This window comes from Euprymna scolopes, chromosome 29, assembly GCF_053919585.1.
Source record: "Euprymna scolopes isolate OS-2025 chromosome 29, ASM5391958v1, whole genome shotgun sequence".
NCBI classification, from domain to species: domain Eukaryota; kingdom Metazoa; phylum Mollusca; class Cephalopoda; order Sepiida; family Sepiolidae; genus Euprymna; species Euprymna scolopes.
Genome location: NC_136510.1, coordinates 22,064,924 through 22,090,871, shown reverse-complemented (window position 1 = coordinate 22,090,871; position 25,948 = coordinate 22,064,924). Strand labels below are relative to the sequence as shown.

At 33.2% G+C, this 25,948-nt stretch overlaps 1 protein-coding gene and 1 long non-coding RNA gene across 2 annotated transcripts; both read right to left on the bottom strand.

Annotated features, from left to right (window-relative positions):
- Positions 1-8,955: 8,955 nt before the first annotated feature.
- Positions 8,956-13,340, bottom strand: LOC145252862 (SUN domain-containing protein 5-like). The gene is made up of 9 exons (XM_080112873.1): positions 13,267-13,340; positions 12,595-12,668; positions 11,895-11,935; positions 11,719-11,753; positions 11,010-11,151; positions 10,405-10,461; positions 9,994-10,078; positions 9,559-9,674; positions 8,956-9,153 (listed from the first exon to the last, which is right to left on the bottom strand). Exons 1-9 carry the CDS (start codon positions 13,305-13,307, stop codon positions 8,956-8,958), a joined length of 789 nt encoding a protein of 262 aa, XP_079968999.1. The 5' UTR covers positions 13,308-13,340.
- Positions 13,341-13,666: 326 nt separating this feature from the next.
- Positions 13,667-18,039, bottom strand: LOC145252388 (uncharacterized). Its single transcript, XR_013863588.1, has 3 exons — positions 17,883-18,039; positions 14,466-14,539; positions 13,667-13,781 (listed from the first exon to the last, which is right to left on the bottom strand). It is a non-coding gene; the product is annotated as an uncharacterized LOC145252388 (long non-coding RNA).
- Between the last annotated feature and the right edge of the window lie 7,909 nt (positions 18,040-25,948).

Genomic DNA, 25,948 nt, shown 5'->3' with positions numbered 1-25,948 from the left:
CTTAAACACCAGTTGATTGCCTTTTAGTTTTTATTCTGCAGACAATGTCCATTCTTAGGTTTTATTAAATGAAGCTTGATAATTATATTTTCACAATAATTATTCTTTATATCTATTGAACTTAAAGTTCCATGTTTACGCACTTCTAGTGTAAAACGAGACACTTCCTTCCAGTCATGAGATTCGGACATCTCTCCTTCACTCTTACTGTATCTCTCTTTCACTCACTCTGTCTCTCTCTGTCTCTCTCTGTCTCTGTCTCTCTGTCTCTCTGTCTCTGTCTCTCTCTGTCTCTGTCTCTCTCTGTCTCTCTCTCTCTCTATTATATATATATAGTGTGCTACATATTTTCCCCCACAAGAAATCTTTAAAAAACTACAAAAAAAGCCAGTAACCACATAAAAGTATAATAAAATTTAAAAAAAAAAAAAAAAGTAACCAAATAAAATTTCCTCCACAAAAAAATGAATAACAACATAAGTAAACTATAATAAAATATTTTTCTTACAATTCACTTAAAGAAAAATGTTACAGGGGTACTATGTGGGGAGTTGGGCAGCTAGATGTCGGTTCACGTTACACTTGAACTTCTGCATGTCAGTACAGTTGCAGAAGCAGGAACTCGGAAGGAAATTCCAAAGTCCAGCAGTTCTGGGGAATAAATTACTGGAGTAGAAGACTCTATTACATCTAGGGATCTCAATTTTGTTGAGATTTATATTATGCATAAAATTCTTTGGGGAAAATAATGCAAGTGGCCATACTTTACTAAATATGTGCTGCCTACCTTTTAGTGATTCGTGAGGGAAAGGAACCCCTTAAAATTCAAAGACGTACATCCGAATTCAATGCAATTTAAACCATATATACAATGGTCGTTGTAAAAGTAAGGCCTCTTATTTTTTAACTCATAAATTAAAACGTTTGAAGAACTATGAACATTATCATCACCATTCTCAATGCACTTTTGATAAACTTTTTTAATGTCTCGATGGTAAAAATTCAGAGCATGCTTTGTCACTAACATAACTGTAACAACTCTGAAATCGACGAACTCCTCTCCTAACTGTTGACATCAACTGCATCGATTCAAAAACGTTCAACAGGCGCTGTTGAATGTTGATCAGTTTAATTTTTTTGCATGGAGAAATTCAATGACATCTTTGATTTTGACCTACGTCCATAACAGGGGTTGTTTTGATTAGAGTCTCACACTGTCAATATCTACAACAGAGAGATAAAACTTTCAGGTCATGAATGCATCAGTTCAGTCACCATAACAATGCAGTTTGCAATCGTTTCTCATCTATTCAGGCAGAATTTAACAATAGGAGGCATTTTTTTCTGAATACCCCTCGTTTAAGATATTAATTCACAGAATTTTCCAACATTTCATTTTTTCCGCCTATATTGAGAAGCAAAACGGGAGGGGAGGCAGTAAAACCAAAGGCAGTAAAATATTATGAAAATAGTAAAAAATTACATGGAAATAATCCTCATTCAATACCGAACAATGTCAGGTTTTCCTGTTAGTAAATTAAACAATCGCACTTCTTGATCAAGCAGTTTCTGTATTTTTTAATGTTTGAAAAATAAAATCTTTAATTCAAAAAAAAAAATATTTCAATTCTATTTATTTCCTCAACCGTCACTTCATTATACTTTTTTTTATTTTTGTTGGTCATTTTTATAAGGTCGGATTTTTTAAAGACAAGTATAATCACTCCAATATAACAAGAATTACTAGTGAGTATAAGTAATCTATATATCTATAAAAGTGAAAATATGTGTGTCTGTCTGTGTACATTTCTCTACCAAATAACTCTGTCAATTTTCGGCCTAGTGACTCGAGATTTAACATAAGGAGTATTGAGATGTGGGAAGATCTTTTTAATCCGTTTGCGTCTAGAAATTTGGCTGTCAAGAGGTCAAATTTAAGAGGTCTTAACATTTAAAAGTTTACACAAAGGGTATTCAGAGATAGAGCACGGTTTTTAATCGGTTTGGGTCAAAAATTTGAGCTGTCAAGGGGTCAAAGTTCAAAGGTTTGATCTTTGCGATGTCTAGAAAACTATTCAGCCAATTGTGAGTCTAAAAATTTGAAATTTCTACATAACGAGTATTCAGATCTGTGGCAAGTATTTTAATCAGTTTTGAGGCGAAAATGTGGCTGCTAAAAGGTCAAAGTTGAAAGAGTTGACCTTTGCAGATTCGACCAAATTCCTCCACCAAATTTGAGTCAAAAGACATAAAATTTTAGATGTTGGTAATTGGACATGGGTAAAACTTTATATTTCGATTTGAGACTAAAACAATAAATCTTAAGGAGTCAAAATTGGGATCAATTTTTAAAAAAAAATTACCTCTGTAGTCTCTACAAAATTACTTAGACAAATTTTGGTCTAAAAATTTGAAACCTTACAGAAAGTGTATGAACATGTGGGAAAAGTTTTGAACAGTACATAGGGCCCGAGCAAAACCGGGCTGGACTCCTAATAATCAATATATGAAAGTGAAAATGTGTGTGTGTTTGTACATTTCCCTACCAAATAACTCTGTCAATTTTCGGTCTACAGACTCGAGAAAAAAGAGTATTGAGATTTGGGAAGATCTTTTTAATGTGTTTTCAGCCAAAAATTTGGCTGTCAAAGGTAAAAAATTAAGGATTTGACATTGGTAATCTCTACCAAACTTCTTTGCCAATTTTGAGTCTAAACACTTGAAATTTTAAATGTAGGTTCCTTGGACATGGATCAAAATTTATAATTCGATTTTTGCCCCAAAACAATAAATGTTAAGGGGTCAAAATTTTAAAAAATTTGACCTCTCACTCAATTTTTGGTTTAAACATTTGAAATTTTACAAAAGGGTATTCAGACTTGCGGCAAGCATTTAAATCAGTTTTGGGGCGAAAATCTGGTGGCCAAGAGGTCAAAGTGGAAAAAGTTGACCTTTGAAGACTCTAGTAATACTAATAATGAATGTGCAAGGTGAACCAGTTCGAGCAAAGAAAGACATTTTTACTTCTTCAGTAAGGAAGAGGGGAACTGAATTCAAGGTAGTCTTGCACAAGATTCAAGAATTTACATAAGGAGTATTGAGATTTGGGAAAACCTTTTTAATCGGTTTTCGGCCAGAAATTTTGAATGTTTAATTATTTCACCTTTGAAAACTCTACCAAACTCCTCGACCAATTTTGAGTCTAAACACTTGAAATTTTAGATGTAGGTTACTTGGACATGGATCTAACTTTTTAATTCAATTTGAGCTCAAAACAATAAATGTTAAGGGGTCAAAATTGGGGTCAAATTAGAAAAGAATTGACCTCTGCGGTCTCTACCAAATTACTCAGCCAATTTTTAGTCTAAACATTTGAAATTTTATATGAAGTGTACTCAGACATAGGGTAAGATTTTTAATCTGTTTTGGCCGAAAATATGGCTGCCAAGAAGTCAAAGTTGAAAGAGTTATTATTTTTAGACTCTACCAAACTCCTCCGCCAATTCTGGGTCTAAACACTTGAAGGTTATGGGGCAAGTTACAGCTCTGAACTAATTGTTGTTTCTGTTTTGCAGGTGTTTGAACTGAGTCAGGTGTGAAATGGAGCATGTTGAATGTCGAGCAGTCATCCGGTTTTTGCATTTGAAAGGACGCACACCACAGGAGACTTTTGATGAAATGAAAGAAACTTATGGTGATAATGCCCCATCATATGACCTTGTAAACGCTAGCATCGTGACTTCAAACATGGCCGGAAATCTGTGAAAACAGCTCCCAGAACTGGTTGCCCCCCCCCCATCTGCCATTGATGAGGCATCTGTCTATCAAGTTGAGACTGCCATTTTGGAAGATCGGTGCATTACTATTCGCCAAATAACACAAGATGTCAAGATTAGTACATGGTCTGTGGAAACTATCATTCATGACCATTTGCATATGCATAAGATGTCTGCCAGATGGATTCCCAGGTTGCTTACACCTTTCCAGAAGTGAGAACACGTTGAGTGCTCGAGGATGGATTTGGAGATGTGCCAAGAAGATGAGTCAATGTTTTTCAAAAGACTGATTACACAGGATGAAACCTGGGTCCATCACTATGATTCAGAGACCAAAGCCCAATCAATGCAGTGGAATCAATTAGACTCACCACCTCCAAAGAAGGTAACAGTGCATCCCTCCGCTGGCAAGGTCATGCTCACAGTCTTCTCGGACCAGAACAGAGTAGTGATGACCGATTTCCTGGCAAAGGGTGCCACAATTGTAAGAGCCTATTATGCTTCACTTTTAAAGAAATTAAGGGAAGCTATCAAAATCAAGAGGCGGGGCAAGATCAGCAAAGCTACCCTCCTCCTGCAGGACAACGCTCCAGTACACAAATCGCATGTCGCCGGATCAGAAGCACGGGCGTGTGGTTATGCAACTCTACCCCATCCTCCATACTCTCCTGACCTTGCACCCTCTGACTTTCATCTCTTCCCAGCCATGAAGTTGTTTTTGAAAGGAAAGCGTTTCCCAGATGATGCAGCCTTGATTTCTGAAGTCATATCGTGGTTGGAGGACCAACCTGGGGTGTTCTACAAAAACGGTCTCCAGAGCTGCATCAAACGATGGGAGAAATGCATAACTGTGGGTGGTTCCTATGTAGAGAAAGACTAATAACTGTGCCAAGTTTCGTTGCTGTAACCTCCGACCTGCTTAACATGTATTTTGGCGACCTTGGGAATGTTTCTTTGAACTCGGAAATGTGGACGGAACGTTGAACGGAATTCTTTATTTACTTCACAGGTGTAGCAAGCTCTTGTTCCGTCAGCCATGATTGGATAGATGTCCTAAGTAATTCACAATTGTATTTTTCAGTCGCCCACACTAAGACTTGAACCTTCAACCTTCAAGAGAATATCACTTGCACAATTGATTTCTCCAAGTACTCTAACCACTGCACCATGGGTCCTTCTGGAAAATCAATTATAAAAGTGATATTCTTCTTAAGGATGAAGGTTCAATCCTCAGTGTGGGTCACCGAAAAATACATTTGTGAATTACTTAGGACCTCTATACAGTCATGATTGACGAAACAAAAGCCTACTTCCTCTATAAAGTAAATAAAGTGTTTCATTTGAAATTCTGTCCAAATTCTTCAGTTCGACAGAGATATTCGCAAATTTGACAAGATGCACGTGAAGAAAATTGGAGGTTACATCAACTGAAACGTTGTGAAAATCACACTCAAGATAAAATCAGTAGTCCGATGAATCCAAATAATACGATTAATAAAAATTGTTTGAACATAGTTTGAAACAATTATTTAGAGTTTACCCTGAATCTAAAGCATGATAAATTTTATTCTATTAATATTCAACTAGCAGGACCTGTGGAAATTACATAGAAGCCTCATTCATACGTAATAAATTGTTAGCATTATGTAGATGTCGGACGTAAATGAAGATGCTCTGATATTATCGTAGATCTTTTGCTAAAACTGCAAAAATATTTATATAAGCTAGCAGGGACGCAAGGAAAAGAAAAAGGCATCCCTACAAGGCTACAAAGTCTATTTTGAACCCTATGAACGCAGGATAAATCCTTTCTAGCAGCTCCTGCCCAGATGTGGCAACAGTACTCCATCCTTGGACATACCTGGCTCTTATATAGATAGAGAATTTCATCAGCAGTGAGATATCTACTGGATTTATTGAAAGATCCCACCATTTTTCCAGCAGCCTTGGCAACAGATTTGATGGCAACAAATTTGATGCATGTGTTCCATTTCAGATAAGGAGTAAAGGTCAATCCCAGAAGCTTATCAAATCACGAAGCCTCTCAAAGACGAGAAACATTCATTTCAATTGATTCCAAGGGGATCAAAGCATTGATGATGTAAAGATAAAAGCTTGGTTTTAGATGTGTTAAAAGTAACCAGCAACCTCTTTCTCCATTGTACTACTTGCTCAAGATCAGAAGATAGAGAATCAGTAAGAACTTGGTCTTAGATGTGCTACCATATATGGTAGTGTCATCAGCATAAATGTCTACGAATGATGTAAGGATGCGATTTGGAAGATCATTAATGGAGATCAGGAAGACGGACTCCAGCATAATACTATGAGCTTCTTATTTCTGCCAATCAACCACTACTCTCATGAACCTATCTGAGAGAAATGATTTAATGATTGAGAAGATATTTCCAACTATACCGGAGCTGGAGATCTTGTGAAGTAAACCTTTATGCTATACTCTATCAAAGGCCTTTAATATGTCAAGAGCAATTGCCCTAGAAGGGTTGCCTCTGTCAAGAGATTCGCTAATGTTTAAACAGTTTTGTAAATATGGGCGTTAAATCTGGTTGAAGTTTTTTGAGCGCTACAATTGGAATACCCTCAGGGCCAGTTGCTTTATTGGAATCAAGGTTTTTGATTAGCTTGGCAACATCATGCACAGATATTTGTATGTCACATAGAATGTTTTCTGGTACAGGAGGAAATATTGGTTGGCGGCCTTGGTTAAAAAGTGTAGAATCAGCTGCAAAGTTTTTCGCAAAGAGTTTGGATTTGTCTGATGCTGACGAGATTACCTCAGGTCCATTGATGATAGTTGGGATAGAGCACACGCTTCTGTTAAGGACCCTGTTTTCTATTTGCCAAAACTGGTGAGAACCAAGCCGCTGCTCAGCTACTTTGAACTTGACAGACTGAGCATACACCTCTCTCGCGTTTTTTATTACTTTTTTTCAGTGGTTACTGACAGTCCTGAAAGAGGCTTTAGTCTCAGTACATCTATTACGTTGGAAGCAATGAGAAAAGTGAGAGAAATCAGTTTGCGATGGAAATGAATTGAAGACAAAAATTATCCGAGTTTCAAAAGAAATTTGTAAATATTTTTCGTTTTCATTTTTTACTTTGCAAGTCGATCTTATAAACGTTTGCACAAAAAAATAGAAGATACAAAAGTTATATTTTAATATTTTTAATATGAAGGTTTATAAAATATTTTTTCAATTATTCAATATTTTTGTTTTCAAATTTAAATTTCATAAAAAACAAAAAACAAAAACAACAACTTATTAAAATAAAATCTTTATTTGAACATGATTTCAGATTTAAAATATTAAAAAAAATATTACGAGACTAAAAAGAAAAACAACAACTTTTTATTAAGAGTAGAACAGTTTATTTGATCATTTATGAAAAAATACATGAAGATGAAGAATATTTACATTTCAGAATTTCTAAAATAATCAGAACGTATTTACAAATTGATCAATGGATGCAAAACAGAAACTTTTTTTCTATAGATTCAACAAAATTGAAACAGAAAATAAACGAATTGGAATCTACAGAGAATAAACCATTTGACCAATGAAAAGTATTTACAATCTACCCATAATTGGGTACAAAAAAGTTGTTTGATGGTAAAATGAACATTCAAAATCCATTTATTCTTAAGACAGGGCCAGAACAAATTTACATAAAGGACAGTTTACAGACACAGTCATGATCTGATTAAAAAAAAACAACTAAGGACGTACAAAAGATTTTTAAGGAGTGTAAGGAACTCCATGTACACGGAAACGATAAAGACAAGTATATTCTGAATTGCCGTAGTTGCTGGAAATCCGAACTTCAACATATTGGGTTGGGTTTTCATTATTCATCTGAAATAAAATAATGAAAACTGATTTAGCATTTCACATGCGAACAATATTGAAATGAAAAGAAAATCTTTAGTGAAAATTGGTTAAAAACCAAGAAAACACAGAAACATTACCTGTGTAATAAACTGCTGAATAGGTCTCCCATCATCTTTGTATGTATAGCTGCCTAAATAGATACCTTCGTGATCATCTAGACCGGATAAACTCTATAAGGAGAGATGGAAAAAGATGGACCAAGTTTGAAAATCAAAGAGATTCAGTAAATACTTGCTTGTAAGAAACTTATTCATACATTTTAATTTTTGCATAAATATTGAAATATTTTTTCTAAAGATTTAAAATGAAATATTTTTTCTGATTTTAATGACAAAATAATGTTATAAAGTAACTTTCATTTTATTTTTAAACACTTAACATAAATTTGTTACGGAGTGAATATTTAATAATTTATAAAATATTCACTTTGGTATGAAATTTTACAATTAAGAATAGGAATTAGTTTCAATCAATTTGAAATCCTAATAAAATATATTAGTTTTATTTCAAAAGTAAGTTTATCGCTTTTATAGATATTTAAAAAAAAAAATCATGAAAATCGAAGCATCTGTTGAACAGACTTTTAAAACATCCTATATTCATCCTGTAGGATTTTAATTTAAAACTGTATTTTCTTATATAGCCACACCTCTTTATGTATTAGTTTATTCAATTATTAATTTACTTGTCCGACGTCCGGTGTCACACAAAATGTTAAATTTTTAAACAACAAAAAATGTAGCTGTCACTTTCCGGTTTTAAATTGATTATTTTATTTTATAATTAAAAAAAATAATGTTGGAAGGAGACTGTAATTTTTTTATCATCGATTTTTTTTTAATTTAAAAAAATGTGGAAGTTATATTATAAATAATTCATAACACAAAAGCAAAATATTTTTTTATTAATTATTTTAGCTTAAAAAGTTAAAAGCAATTAACTACAATATGTTTTAAATTCGTCCTATTAGTTATATTTTAGTTTTTTCATTTAATTTTGTTTATGATGTGTTTTTAAAAATTTCACGTTTTATTTATTTGGTTTAAGCATCATAATGAGTTCTTTAAAAACAAATTCACACACTTTTAAGCTAAACATGAAGCAGAGAAGCGCATAACATTTTCATATTTTATTTTCTTGTTTGTGGGTAGAAAAGCAGATAATTTCAAGCAAGCCTAGATATGTATTATTAAGTTCTCAAAAGATTACATTTTTACCTATGTCGATATTTTCAAAATGAAACTCCATCCATAAGGAAATTTTAAATATTAGAAAAACAATAAAACAGATGCACTTACATAAACTGAAAAATCCCTCGGTGAACTCTCGATGTGTCCAGAGGGAGAGATGGATTTAGGAATATGTTCCATGCTGAAGGCAGTAATTTTAATTTTATGTGATAACCGAATCACAAACTTTCCAGTACTGCCTTCGAAGGACCAACATTCACCGACATTGACATCAGGCTAAATCAAGAAATAAAGAAAAAATAAAATAAACACACAAACACAAGCTGTTTTTCTTATTGCGAATATTTTGATCAATGTAACCTCTATCGTTTGTGTGAATCTTTTCAAACATGGAAATCTTTATGTTCCCAATTTTCTAAAGATGTACTTAAAGGTCATAGATCACATCTTTATATAATACAATAAATAAAAATTAAGTTTTCATAAAAATAATTATTTTACCTGAATTACAGTCCTGGGATCTAACATTGATAATCTGACGTCATAAATAAAATTTGATTAACAGCAAATCTATCCATAAGATCTGATATATAATTCTGGGATATCTGATTAAATAGACAACTACTTCGATTTTTAATGCATTAAAGAAAAATGAAGTTTTCATAAAAATAGTTATTTTACCGTAATTACAGTCCTGGGAGAATTGGATTTATAAACGAGAGGAATACCAAAGATACTGATGTAGAGAGAATACTTCGTGAAAGTCTCCGAACAACGATTAAGGATCACACTGCCACCTGAAATAATAAAGAAAAGGATTTTTTCAAAAATACATGAAAAAAGCTTCTTTAAATGAATGCAACCCATAATAAAATGTCAGCTTAAAGTGGATTATTATTTGAAATAGAAATTAACACTTGGAAAGATAAATTTGTGAGCATTGGAGAATGTCAATGCTTTGATTTTAAATTTGTTTAGTCAAGAATTAGTTTATTGGCTATAATTATTGTATTTATGGTATTTTCTTTAGCTATACTTGAATTATTTTATCACACAACTTAATGACCGGTTCATAATTATCTATGGAGATAAAAACAGGGAAAATCAAAAACGCACCTCCAGATTCCAAAGCAAAATCTGCCATTGCAGTTTTATCAGCATTCAACTTCATCAGAGCTTCGTCTATCAAAGATCGTAGAAACTGGAAAATTAAAAATGAACATTGTGAAAGTTGTACGCATAATGAAGTTTCATGTTTTACCGAGGGGGAGGGGTTAGTGTAGTGTATGTTCATTCGTTATATATACTAGTCTAGCAAAACTGTGAGGAAAGGGAGAAATGAAGAAATACAATCTTTCTTTAAAGTTATTTAATTGAATTTTTGGTTTTACATATAATTGCTGGAAATTATTTGTTCTTGTTCAGGTCATTTATTATTTGTAAAATATTGTATACTAAAAATATATAAAAGAGCATATATGTACTAATTGTCCCTAGCCGGTGTTGCCTGGGAGTCATATTACTTACGTCTTTGGTTTCCTTTTCTTTTAATAACAGAGCTTCCTCTATCAAGGATCGTACAAACTGGAAAATTAAAAAATTACATTTTTTTATCAAGTGAAATTAAATAGGACAAAGTTTGGCTATTTGTATTTCTGTATTAATGATAGTGTGTCTTTTATTGTCACATATTATCAGTCACATTTGGTATCTTTAATCCTGTAGGTTGAGTTTCCAGTGTTTTAGTGAACCCAAAATATTAAACTAATGTATAATGTCCATTGAATACAAATATATATGTGGATAACAAAATATATATATATATATGTGTGTGTGTGTGTGTGTGTGTGTGAATAAATTATACGTATTAAAATTTTTTTAATCCTTACATCCTAAATTATCTTGCAGAATTTAAATAGAGTAATTGGTTGCAAATCCAATTTTACAAATTTCAAATTCACAGGAATTGCAAAAAAATGCAACAGAAAATAATATCAGCCCCCCCCCATCTCAACCGCGATATACGACTTTTAAAATCAGTTTATAACAACTTTTTCTTTTTGCAGATTCTTACCATTACAACATCAAAAATGACCAAAAATGAAACTAAATCGAATTCCGATTAAATTTACCTTTGGCAGACTTGCATGAATGTCTTCTTTGACATCAGAACGAATGTGATTGAATCCAGCAAGAAAATCAGAACGAAGAGAATTTTGAAGAGATTTTTTGATTGTCATTTCATATTTGTTCTCAAAACTTATTGAACTTTGGCTGCAAAAGAAAAATTATTCAAGTTGAAGTTAATCGTTGTAAAAGAAGTGGAATTTTTATTCTTGCAAAATGTTACAATTGATAACATAATTTTTTGGAAAGGAAATATAGTTGGGAAATGAAGAAACAATTTATTTTCGTTCATCCACTCATTTGTAATGTACTTGCATTAAAAAATTTAGTATTTATCTTAGAATTTTTATTCTTGGAAAATGTTACAATTGATTTAAAAAAAACTATTGGGAAATCCAGAAACAATTTATTTTGGTTCATCCACTCATAACTCCAAATAATTCAAACGATTTCGAGAAGTAAATTTCAATTTATTTATGCACAAGTAAAATATAAAATATAAAATATATAAATTGATCACATAGTTTTATTTTTGAATAAAAAATTGAACTCAGTGGCTAAACTACGAGCACCGATCTCATGATGTCATCTTGAAACCAAATTTCAATTTATTTATGCACAAGTAAAATAAACGCATCAGTATTAAACTTACTTAATATGCAGAGAGAAGGTACATCATAAAAAACTTTAAAAAATGTGAAAAATCAAACTTACCTGTTTAATGATTTTCCTAAATTTGTATTCAAAGACTGAAAAAAATTAAAAATATGAATCGATGAGTTTGAGTTTTTACTAAGAAAATAGAAAGAAATTAAAAAATGGAGAAAAAGGGGGAAGAGCAAAGCGAGTGTTGGGGGAGGGGTCGAATAAAGAGAATTGGATGTTCTTACCTCAGATTTTCCTGGATATTGCGACATATTCACTAGACCAGCTGCAAAAGAGAGAAAAAATAACAAGATGGATAAAAACATATACATAATCCTCTTCTTCATAAAAGGGAAATTATACTAAAGGTAGCAGTTCACCCAAAACTGGAGGTAATTCACCCAAAACTTGAGGTAATTCACCAATAACTGGAGGTGATTCACCAATAACCGGAGTTAGTTAACCTATAACTAGAGGTAGTTCACCTATAACTGGAAAAAATTCATCTATAACTGGAGGTTATCCACTCATAACTAGAGGTAATCCACCCATAACTGGAGTTAGTTAACCAATAACTGGAGGTAATTAACCAATAACTTGAGGTAATTAATCTATAACTGGAGGTAGTTCACCTATAACCTCTTATGCAACATTTTCATTTGCTACTAAGATCTAAAAGTGCATCTCACAATTCAATATAATGTCAAAAATGATAGTTTTTTATGATGAAAAATTCCTGCAACTCAAAAGTACAAAACGAAAAATACGGTAATCATCCAAATTGATAAATATTTCAACAGATTTGCTAAATTGTGATTCTTGTTTTTTAATTTACAATTAGGTTAGTCAGATTATTCTCACTATGTTCATCTTTGCTCCAAGTATAACTTTTATAATGACTCGATAGATGTCAAAACTTGTAATAAAAAAAAAAACAATACTTACAAATGATCCACAATCCACTGAGCAGCAGCAAAATAAACATGGGTAGACGACGGGTAAGTCGACCAGAAGTAACACTGTCAACAAGATGAGAGACATGATTAGACATATATATATATATATATATATATATATATATATATATATATATATATATATATATATATATATTAATATATATATATGTGTGTGTGTGTGTGTGTGTGTGTGTGTGTGTGAGAGAGAGAGAGAGAGAGAGAGAGAGAGAGCGAGAGAGAGAGAGACTTGTGTTCTTTCAACTATAAACGCAACCAAACTATAACTTGTGAAGAATTCTTCGCAAAATTATTTATTACAAATAGTGGAAAGTTATAACACTTAAACGACAGTTATTCCCAAGAAAAAAGTTGTAAGCATGACAAAGAAAATAACACACACGCAATCGTATTAATATATAGATGAATCTTAACCAAAAATTTGTGTACGTTTTAAGTTTTAACACACTGTACACTTGTTTCTAGCACACACACAATAAGTTTTCATGAAAATGTTAAAATTCAAACTGTGTATTATCTGTTTCGAACCAAAGAAAGTATTTATCTTTAGAGTTTAGAAAGGAAATAAAGAAACGGGAAAAATGTTACGTCGATTTTTAAACATTTAATTTAACAAAACCTGTTTAGCGTTTATACTTACATTAAAGTTATGTTTGCACAGAAACGTTTTGCACCTGCCATAAAGCCTTCGTTGGATATAGAGGTTGACCTCACATTTCTGTAACGTCTGTTTTCTGAAGAAATTTTAAAAATATAAACATTTCAGCTAAAAATCAATTTTATCAAAACTTATGTGGTGTTTTAATAAATCAAATTGAATATTAAATTTTTTTTTGTCATTTTATAAAACAACTGCATGAGAAAAAAAGTTTAAATTTTGTTTAAATATTTTTTGGATACATATAAGGATGTTTCGTATTTTTAATTGCCAACAGTTTTTATTCCATGACCCTAAATCTCGATTATTTTGTTAATGTCTAAATAGAAATGCAATATAAATTGCTGACTTTTTCAGCCACTTACCAATTATGTCAAATCTATCCATTAGATATTCACCAGTTGATTCTAATTTAGCTGCAGCAGACGCCATCCTATGAGCAATGAATATTTCTTTCGATGAGGAGATTCTCCTTACATTTCTATAATTTCTGGTTTCTGAAGAAATTGAAAAATATAAACATTTCAGTTCAAAATTAATTTTATAAGGATATACACGTTAACCCTTCCCCATTTTGTCCTAAATTTCAAACAACATAATGGCGTGTTTGCTGATAAACCAAACTAATTTAAGAATTTAAGTTTTCAAATGAATAATATCACTTTTGTGTAAGCATTAAAAATTGTGTCCAGAGCAGAAAGAAATTTTGTTTTGACATTAAAATTGTTTCATGTTGTTTTTATTGAATATTAATAAATAAGAAATCATTTTGAGTTAAAATCTATTTAGCATTACGCGTGTAACTTGAGAAAAACATGCTTGAAATGTGTCACCATTATGGTGAATCGAATGAAATTAACACGCCATTTTGTTTTCATTTTGCTTTAACGTTTATCCTCTAATAAACTTCCATTTTTTATGTTAACTTTTATTTTTATTTAATCAACTCAAATTACTGAAAATTTTTATTATTATTTTTATTATTATTATTATTTTTATTTTTATTATTATTATTATTATTATTATTATTATTATTATTAGTAGTAGTAGTAGTAGTAGTAGTAGTAGTAGTAGTAGTAGTGTTTATTATATTTAAGAAAAACTTATTAAAAAAAACTATTGTTTTCATATAATGTTTATTTGTTACTTGTTAACAGGAATCAACTCTTTGCAAAGATTACCTGAATAAACAATTCTTTGTGTTCGAGGTCTTAACCAATAAGAATGAGGCATGTTGGCTCTTGATCCCTAAAAACTGAAAAATAAGGAGAAAGAAACGACATTATTAATAAAGAAAAGCAAAATCTATATATACAAAGTTGATGTTTCATCGCTCTAAAATTGATATTAAAACCCCACTTTTTCTATTTAAAAAATTATTAAAACAAACTTCTTAATATATTCAGTCATCTATTTTTTAAGGTACGTGAACTTTATTTCTTCAGAATGCTGATATCATAGAATTCTGCTAAACAGTCCTTCATATTTATCTTCATCAACAATATTTAGAGCAGTGTTTTTAATTGGAGGGGGGGGGCAGTGTTTTCGACCTGAACACAAGAACTTTATTTTCGACCTGAACACAATAACTTTATTTTCGACCTGAACACAAGAACTTTATTTTCGACCTGAACACAAGAACTTTATTTTCGACCTGAACACAAGAACTTTATTTTCGACCTGAACACAATAACTTTATTTTCGACCTGAACACAAGAACTTTATTTTCGACCTGAACACAAGAACTTTATTTTCGACCTGAACACAAGAACTTTATTTTCGACCTGAACACAAGAACTTTATTTTCGACCTGAACACAAGAACTTTATTTTCGACCTGAACACAAGAACTTTATCTTCGACCTGAACACAAGAACTTTATTTTCGGCCTGAACACAAGAGAAAAACATGAGCATTTGAAGAAAAAACAGGTACCAATGTTACAGTCAGACAACAGAAACCATTTCTTCAGAATGCTGATATCATAGAATTCTGTCCTTCATATTTATCTTCATCAACAATATTTAGAGCAGTGTTTTTAATTGGAGGGGGGGTACAATGTTTTCGGTTGTAGTGATGAGGGAAATTGGCAACAATAATAAAAAATAGGATCAAAGGCCACAAAAAATACAGTGTGCATCACTTAATCTTACTGAAAGGTAGTGATGGGACATTCCAATATCTTTTTTCTGATACCGTTACGATTCCGATACAATTACCGATTCCGATTCTGTATGAATCTCTAAATATTTAACTATAGAGTTGCTATTTATCCTGATCACGATAAAAACACGTGTTAAATGTGCAGATATTTTCTCAGACATAAAATTTCACTTGTGGGAATGATCTATAAATTTTAGTTTAAACAAAATAAAATAAAAAATTAAAAGAACCGTTTTTGGAATCGGAAAATAGGTACAAAGTTTTTCAAACTGGATATCAATTCCGATACCCCAAAAAATTCCAATTTTCTGATTCTTGATTCCGATTAATCATCCCAACACTACTAAAAAATTATGTTGGATTTTCCCTCTGCTAGCGTTTGTACTAAATGCTATTGTGTTAATATTAGTTATTATTGTTAATATTAGTTATTATTGTTAATATGGATGCATATCTTGAGTCAGAAATTTTTGGAAGAGGGGAGGGGAATATCTTTCTGACACATGATGAATAGCTTCATGGGCTACAAACTCCAAGACAATTCAATTGGACAATTCTACCCTTAAAATTATGTTCTAAACTAAACCTTATCCAATTAGCATGCAGCATTTGGTGCCGGTGGTAAAAACGTGCAATCGTGCAGATTAGCAAATCGCTGCAACCAATGAGGAGGACTTCATGCATATCAGACGATTGTGAAGCACAATTTTTGGTGAGTTCTATGCAGAAACAAACAAATAATGTATAAAAATATCAACTTTCGATAGGATCTTGATGTCAACATCTTTAGTTTTTTTACTAATTTTTTTCTTTTTACATTTTTTAATTTGAAAATATAAAATGTTTTTTTTCAATAAAAAAGCAATAGTAAAATCTAAAAATAAAACAAATAATATCTGTAAGTCACGTAAATACGAGAAATACGCATAAGAATTTTAGTGTATAATTTATTTCAATAATTTATTTTAATTCATTTAATTTTTTTATCATTCAAAGAAATTATTAAGTGATTTTTTTGTTACAAATTATTATTAATCATATTTACACATACAATATTTTATCCAATAATTGAATGCTTGTGCAAGATAATTAAATATAAAAATGCATTTTAAATAAAATCACTATTATGTAATTACGTGTCATGTCGAAATTAGTAAAAATCCCCCCCCCAAAAAAAAAATTGTTATTCCACATCCACCATTTTCTAATTGAAATACTGATAGGGAACTAAAAACAAGGGAGATAAGTCAGTTTGCCATACAGATTTGGTTACAATAGAAAAAACTTGGCCTTTTGGTCATGCTTTGCCTTTTGGCCAAGATCAAAGTGTAGTATCTGTTCTTCAGATGCTGCACTTCCATTTCTTGTTCTCTTTCGGTGAAGGAGAAATCCTTCACGACTGAGACAATTTTTATTTTTGTACCTTTTCTCCACGTTAAAAAACGACCCTGGTGTCTAACTCTGTCCCGTGGGAGGCATAGTAAATAGGTACAATAGAAAAAACTCATAAAACTGCAGATTTGGTTAAAATTGCATTACAACAATCCCTTGAGATATGAATGTAATTCATTCCATGACCACTAACATATCTTTAAAAAATCGTATCTCAAAACAATTATTCGTATTTGAATTAAAACATACAGAATTAATCCATTCAAAGGTTAAGAAATTTATGCATCACAAGCTAAAATTATGCTTGAATTACACTAAAAAATCACTAAAGAAAGATAAATACAAAAGTAATGACACGGAAATTGATATATAATAATAAATATTAATAAAAACAATAACAAGATAGAATAGTACTCAACACCTTGGTGAGTGCCAGTGTTAGAGATGTACACAAGGAGGTAGGGAGAGAAACAAGACTACCACGTACACACACACACACACACACACACACAGACACACACAATATGGCAACTAAAAAGGGCCAAGATTATACACAAATAAAAACTAAGATAGATGCAATTCTCTACGCCAGATACGCCCCAAAATGGAGCACTCTTACTACATCTGAGCAGGAGCTTCTCGGCATGCCCTATCCAGTCTTGATAGAGTTCCAAACTTTTCCCTGCAGTCTCTTTCACACAGAAGTGATATTGCAAGCATGTCTCTGCCCTACTATTATTTTCATGGTAAGTGCTCGTCTGAACTCCAATCTATGCTCCCCTTTTGCCAAACTTTCACGAAAAACACTCAACTAACTACAACCGTTTATATATGATATTCGTTATATAGTGTTATAGCAGCAAAAACCCCCAAGTAGTATTTTCTTCTGCGAATTGATACTAAGCGATTCAGCTACAACTGATCAATCTCTCTTCTTCCTGTCCCCTAGACGCAATAGCTTATCAACTCAAGAGGAAATGTAGACAGATAATCATGTTTGTGTCAAATAAAATATACTTTAAATGCAGGAAAAAAGATCCTTACCTGTAGATTCTTATTTACTGTATAAGTATGATGACAGGATGTGACACAAGGTCGTCTAAAAGATATTCAGCTTCTCAAAAAGGGATACTTATTGATCTATATCTATCAGTATGTCACTAAAACTTTGTTTGGCGTTGCTGACTTGTTATCGTGCACAATGAAGAATGAGTGGCAATTGTTAAAAGATTTCCCTTTATATAAAGAATGGTAGTTGCCAAAATTCTTTTATGACGTCACAGAAAGATGATGTTTTCTATTGACATAAATGGTAAGAAAAAATCTTTTATGACGTCACAAAAGGATAACTTTTCTATTTAGATAGATATGTAAGAAAACAAAAATCGTTTATGACGTCACAAACAATATTGTAATCTACTAAAACAGCTGATAGGCAACCCATGACACAAAGGTCAAAGGCCATTTCTTCGAATAATGTCAGCCCCTCTAAGAACTAGGTTTTTAATTTTGAGCACTCTAAAGTTGAAATGAATTTCGATCACTTAATCTCGCATGCACAAATCACGATTTGAGCGGTTATTATGCCATTTAAAAAAAAGGGTTTTAATTTCAATGATATTTCTTGTGGTTTAGGTTAGTCGTGGGGTAAGTTCCTTGTTAATAGAGTCACACATGTCTTTGTGGCCGGGTTCAAATCTCCTGCCTAGCAGTAATCGTGTCACCCTGCACTGATGATTGCAAAAAGGTTGAAAAACCCGTATCTCTAGGTATTTTAAAATTATTGTAATAATAATAATGATAATGATAATAAGATTAATAATTATTATTATAATAATAAAATATATATATATATATATATATATATATATATATATATATATATATATATACTATAATTCTCCCTATCTTAAGTTGAGTATATTGGGAAATGATGTACAAATTACTCTTCGTGTATGAAGCGATGCTCTTTGTGTAAACAAATTGAGCTTAGGTATTTGGACAATGTCAAAACATTGTTAATTCACTCCCCACATTGTAGCAGCCGAATAGTGCAACTATTAGATGTTCCAACTGTTATATGGGTGGTTGGGGTTTCGATCCTGGCTTGAGGTAGTTGCTTGTCTAGCAGCCCTGATGAGCTATGAAACAGCGAAACAGTGCTGTATGTGGATGATATATATATATATATATATATATATATATATATATATATATATATATATATATAAGTTAAAGTGTGTCTGTGTGTATCTGTGTGTATGTCTGTGTACATTTCCCTACGCAATAACTCTGTCAGTTTGTATCCTACAGATTCGAAATTTGATATACAGGGTACTGAGATTTGGGAAAATCAATGTGATTGGTTTCCGGACAGAAATTTGGTGATTAAGGGGTCAAAGTTCAACGATTTTATCTTTGAGAACTCTACCAAACTACTCTTACAATTTTTGGTCTAAACACGTGAAATTTTAGATATAGATTCCTTGGACATGGATCTAACTTAATAACTTTATTTCAGCCCTAAACAATAAATTTTAACGGGTCGTAATAGTTTAAAGAATTGATTTTTTTTTTTTTTTGTTTTTTGCTCAACATACACCTTAAAACACCCGAGAAATGCCGGGCACCCATGCTAGTATATATATAAGACAAATTTAATGCTAACAAAAAATTTAAAGCAAGTAAAATAAAAGTATAGATCTGCTATAGAATTGTTAGCATAAAAATCAAAACTTTGAAAATTACAATGTACGAAAAAGTGCATTTTTCAACGTTTTCATTTTCATGATATTTTTGCTATTATTTCCTCTGGAGAAAAAAACATTTTTTAAAATCCATAGAAAAAGAAAAATATTTCATTATATTCTTGTTTTTCAACATTTTCATAAATTAATAAATAATGTATTTACAATTTTTTTTAACACTTGTTAATAACAAGTATTACTTTATGAATATAATAATATTATTCGTATACTTCAACCACATCTCAAATATCAGAACTTGTTGCTTCATCCAAAGAACACGATATCGATATTGTGTGTATTCAAGAGCACCGTCTCTTCCGCAACGACATGGACATAAAGTACCATGAAATTGGTAACAGCTGGACACTAGTATCAACGAAAAAATCGACAAATAGTACCATTGGAGGAGTAGGACTTCTGCTTATCCGTCGAGCTTTGAAATCATTGAAAAGTGCTGAGAAGATAACACAAAGGATAATTCTTGCTATCTTCAGTGGTTAATCCTGCTACTACTGTTATTTGTTGCTACAGCCCTACCAAACGTCAGTGACAAGCAAGAAATCTTGAATTTCTACGATGAACTGTCAGCAATAGTGCGCTCAATCCCCAAATATAGCAGTTTCTATGGTATGTCTACTGATCATAGGATTGTAACCTCCAAGTTGAAGTTAAGCCTACGAGCGAACAAAACTAAAAAATCATCTAGACAGCCCTACTACTGGTCAACGTTGTCACAGGACAATCAGATCAAACAGAGATTCATCTTCGAAATACGAAACAGATTTGATTCTTTACAAGCACAAGATCAGGAACCAACTGCTAATACCACCTATGAAAACTTTGTTAGATCGCACCAAGAAGCAGCAAAGAAGTGTATACCTCTGAAGCCCAAGGTAAAGCGAAAAGTACCGTGGGAAAATGACAAAATAATATTAAAACGAGAAAAGTTAAAAAACATAATCAAAAAGCAACATAAATACCCTGCTTGACAGAATACAAAATAAAGGAAGCAGGGTCTTCAAGAGCTTAGTATGATATACCTATCAGAACAACAGAAGTATGTTCAAGAACAAATAGATCGAATCCAGAATGCAGCAGATAACAAAACAATCCTATCTGGCTTGACAAGTAGTAAATGAGATATCTGGGTGCAAACGACCTGCCAAAGCTGAGTTAAAGGCAAACACTCTGAAAAATGCATGTTCGAAATGGAAAGCACATTTTGAAAAGCTACTCGGAAACAAACCAGAAGTAACAGAATAACCAATTCAGCCGATTGTTGTACAGGAACTCGATATTGAGAAGGATGATTTTACAATGGAGGAACTTCTAAATGTACTAAAGAAGACCAAGAATCATAAAGCTGCAGGTTTAGATAACATACCTCCTGAAGTATGGAAGACAGGTGGTTTCAATGACATACTTCTTAATTCATGCAATTCTGTATATAATCAAAAAATTATTAATATATGGAGGGAAGGATGCATACTTCCCTTCCCCAAGAAGGGTGACCTAAGCATACCAAGCAACTACAGAGGAATAACACTCACTCCAATTGCAGCAAAAATCTACAATGCCATGCTTCTCAACCGTATCCAACCAAAGATCGAAGAAGTGCTCAGGAAGAACCAAAATGGATTTAGAAAGAATCGCTCTACTACTAGCCAAATACTTACTGTCAGGAGACTGATTGAAGAAGTCAAAGCAAAAAACATTGAGGCAGTCATGATCTTTGTATATTTCTCCAAAGCATATGACTCTGTACATAGAGGAAAAATGGCCAGCATATTAAAAGCATATGGCATTCCAAATGAAGTCATTAATGCTATCATGATACTATATGAGCACACTCGAGCAATGGTCAGGTCCCCAGATGGGGACACTGAATTTTTCAACATCTGCACTGGAGTTCTACAAGGAGATACTCTTGCCCCTTTTCTTTTCATTGTCTGTTTTGACTTTGTACTTCGCACCTCTGTTGATACATACAACATGTTAGGCTTTACCCTAAAGGAATCCAGAAACAGACGTCATCAATCAGTTCACATAACTGATGCAGATTACGCAGACGATATTGCTTTGTTCGCGAACAACACTGCCGATGCGCAAACACTGTTATGTAAGCTAGAAAAGCTAGAAAACGACATTGGTCACCACATAAATGCGGATAAGACAAAGTTTATGACTTTCAATGTGAAAGGAGAGATCAGGGCTTTGGTTGGATCAATATTGAAAGAAGTCGCTGAGTTTACATATCTAGGCAGCAACATAGTTTCCACAGAGAGAGATATCGGAATTCGCATCTCAAAAGTATGGACCGCATTGGATGGGCTACATTCAGTATGGACTTCGGGACTGGCTGATAAACTGAAAAGGCAGTTCTTCAGGGCAGTGGTAGAGTCTGTCCTTGTTTACGGTGCTACAACCTGGACACTCACCAAAAGATTGGAAAGAAAACTAGACGGCACATATACTCGTATGCTAAGAACAATATTAAATATATATTGGCAAAATCATCCCACGAAGCAGCAACTTTATGGCAACCTACCTGCCATATCTTTAATTCAAAAAAAATATTTTGATTCTATTTATTTCCTCAACCGCCACTTCATTTTACCTTTTTTTTTAATTTTTGTTGGTCATTTTTATAAGGTCGGACTTTTTAAAGACAAGTATAATCACTCCAATATAACAAGAATTACTAGTGAGTATAAGTAATCTATATATCTATAAAAGTGAAAATATGTGTGTCTGTCTGTGTACATTTCCCTACCAAAAGCTCTGTCAATTTTCGGCCGAGAGACTCGAGCTTTAACATAAGGAGTATTGAGATTTGGAAAGATCTTTTTAATCTGTTTTCGTCTAGAAATTTGGCTGTCAAGAGGTCAAATTTTAGGGTTCTGAACATTTAAAATTTTACACAAAAGGTATTCAGAGATAGGGCAAGGTTTTTAATCGGTTTGGGTAAAAAATTTGAGCTGTCAAGGGGTCAAAGTTCAAAGGTTTGATCTTTGCGATGTCTAGAAAACTATTCAGCCAATTGTGAGTCTAAAAATTTGAAATTTCTACATAGCGGGTATTCAGATCCGTGGCAAATATTTTAATCAGTTTTGAGGCGAAAATGTAGCTGCTAAAAGGTCAAAGTTGAAAGAGTTGGGTTTGACCTTTACTCCTGATCTGAAATGGAACACGTACATCAAGTCTGTTGCCAAGGTCGCTGGAAAGATGGTGGGATCCTTCTACCGCTCCAGAAGATGCCCTTTTCTCTACCCTGCAACCTCTCTCCCACAGAAGAGACGTTGTGAGCCTGTCCTTGTTTTATCGCTATTTCCATGGCAGATGCTCGTGTGAACTCCAATCTCTGGTCTCCCCTCGCCAATCTTTCATGAAAAACACCCGTCTAGCTGAATCCACTGTGAAAAATTTCCCCCACTCTATATCTGTGCCTAAATCAAAACGCAGATTCCATGAACAAAGCTTCTTTCTTAGAACTGCACGCCTGTGGAACTCTGTTCCGTGTGCCTGCTTCCCACCGGACTACAACCTGGATGTCTTCAAGTCCAACGTTAACAAATTCCTAATGAACCGCCCCCTTAAGTAAACACTTCATTAAATCTCCACACTAACGTACTGCACTTTCAACAACCCTTATCCCTGAGTGGCTTCCGGGCCTTGATAAGTGGTGACCACTGTGTAAAAAAAAAAAAAACGACTTTTGACCTTTATGTCAGCTGTTTTAGTAGATTGTCAAGATCAAAGTGTAGTATCTGTTCTTCAGATGCTGCAAGCTATGACCAGCTATGACTAGCTATGACTAGCAAAGACCAGATGTGGGGGCAACCCCACATGCCTGACCTTTAACCAGCTCCCATTTCCCACCTCTCGGGAGCTGGTCCCCTTTTTCCCTTCCCCCTCCCTTCACTCCTCACATTAAAAATCGGCCTTGTGCCTAATTTGCTCGGTGGGGGAGCAAATAAATACCATCTGTTCTTCAGATGCTGCACTTTATTTCCCCCACTCTATATCTGTGCCTAAATCAAAACGCAGATTCCATGAACAAAGCTTCTTTCTTAGAACTGCACGCCTGTGGAACTCTGTTCCGTGTGCCTGCTTCCCACCGGACTACAACCTGGATGTCTTCAAGTCCAACGTTAACAAATTCCTAATGAACCGCCCCCTTAAGTAAACACTTCAGCAAATCTCCACACTAACGTAATGTACTTGCAATAACCCTTATCCCTGAGTGGCTTCCGGGCCTTGATAAGTGGTGATCACTGTGTAAAAAAAAAAAAAAAAAAAAAAAGTTGACCTTTGCAGATTCGACCAAATTCCTCCACCAAATTTGAGTCAAAAGACATAAAATTTTAGATGTTGGTAATTGGACATGGGTAAAACTTTGTATTTCGATTTAAGACTAAGATAATAAATCTTAAGGAGTCAAAATTGGGATCAAATTTAAAAATCAAAATTTAAAAAAAATGACCTCTGTAATCTCTACAAAATTACTTGGACAAATTTTGGTCTAAAAATTTGAAATCTTACAGAAAGTGTATGAACATGTGGGACAAGTTTTGAACAGTACATAGGGCCCGAGCAAAACCGGGCTGGACGCCTAGTAATCTATATATCTACGAAAGTGAAAATGTGTGTGTGTGTGTGTGTGTGTGTGTGTGTGTACATTTCCCTACGAAATAACTCTGTCAATTTTCGGTTTACAGACTCGAGATTTGACATAAAGAGTATTGAGATTTGGGAAAATCTTTTTAATGTGTTCTCAGCCAAAAATTTGGCTGTCAAGGGGTCAAAAATTAAGGATTTGACGTTGGAAATCTCCACAAAACTCCTCTTTTTTGAGTCTAAACACTTAAAATTTTAAATGTAGGTTCCTTGGACATGGATCAAAATTTATAATTCGATTTTTGGCCCGAAACAAGAAATATTAAGGGGTCAAAATTTAAAAAAAATTTACCTCTCACTCAATTTTTGGTTTAAACATTTGAAATCTTACATATAGTATTTTCAGACATAGGGCAATCCTTTTAATCGTTTTTTGGCTGGATATTTAGCTACCAAGAGATCAAAGTTAAAAAAGATTAAACATTTGCAGTCTATAGCAATCCGTTCACCAAATTTTTGGTTTAAACATTTGAAATTTTACAAAAGGGTATTCAGACTTGCGGCAAGCATTTAAATCAGTTTTGGGGCGAAAATCTGGTGGCCTAGAGGTCAAATTTGAAAAAGTTGACCTTTAAAGATTCTACCAAACTCCTCGGTCAATGTTGGGTCTGAACACTTCAAATTTTAAATGTAGGTTACCTGGACATGAGCTAAACTTTTTCATATAAATATACACATGCACATAAAGCTATGAACATTATATAGGGCCCGAGCAAAGCTGGGCAGAACCACTAGTAATACTAATAATGAATGTGTAAGGTGAACCAGTTCGAGCAAAGAAAGACATTTTTACATCTTCAGTAAGGAAGAGGGGAACTGAATTCAAGGTAGTCTTGCACAAGATTCAAGATTTTACGTAAGGAGTATTGAGATTTGGGAAAATCTTTTTAATCGGTTTTCGGCCAGAAATTTTGAAGGTTTAATTATTTCACCTTTGAAAACTCTACCAAACTCCTCGACCAATTTTGAGTCTAAACACTTGAAATTTTAGATGTAGGTTACTTGGACATGGATCTAACATTTTAATTCAATTTGAGCTCAAAACAATAAATGTTTAGGGGTCAAATTAAAAAAAAAATTGACCTCTGCGGTCTCTACCAAATTACTTAGCCAATTTTTGTTCTAAACATTTGAAATTTTATATAAAGTGTACTGAGACATAGGATAAGCTTTTTAATCGGTTTTGGCCGAAAATATGGCTGCCAAGAAGTCAAAGTTGAAAGAGTTACTATTTTTAGACTCTACCAAACTCCTCCGCCAATTCTGGGTCTAAACACTTGAAATTTTAGATTTTGATTACCTGGACATGAGTCAACTGTTTTAACACGTGGGGCGTGCAATAAGTAATGCTCCTGACCCACTTCCAGTTGTCTGACCTAGCTGAAATTTTGCATGTGTAATGATTTATATCTCTATGGGTTATGTGGCAAATTACAGCTCTGAACTAATTGTTGTTTCTGTTTTGCAGGTGTTTGAACTGAGTCAGGTGTGAAATGGAGCCTGTTGAATATCGAGCAGTCATCCGGTTTTTGCATTTGAAATGACGCACAGCACAGGAGACTTTTGATGAAATGAAAGAAATTTATGGTGATAATGCCCCATCATTTGACCTTGTAAACGCTGGCATCGTAAATTCAAACATGGCCGGAAATCTGTGGAAACAGGTCTCAGACATAGTCGCTCCCC

Coding starts and splice junctions, on each gene's coding strand:
- LOC145252862 (XM_080112873.1), bottom strand. CDS start 13,307: ATGGCAGGTGCAAAACGTTTCTGTGCAAACATAACTTTAAT. Junction 11,754..11,894: donor AATATCCAGGAAAATCTGAG/GTAAGAACATCC, acceptor AATTTTTTTCAG/TCTTTGAATACAAATTTAGG. Junction 10,462..11,009: donor TTCATGCAAGTCTGCCAAAG/GTAAATTTAATC, acceptor TTAATTTTCCAG/TTTGTACGATCCTTGATAGA.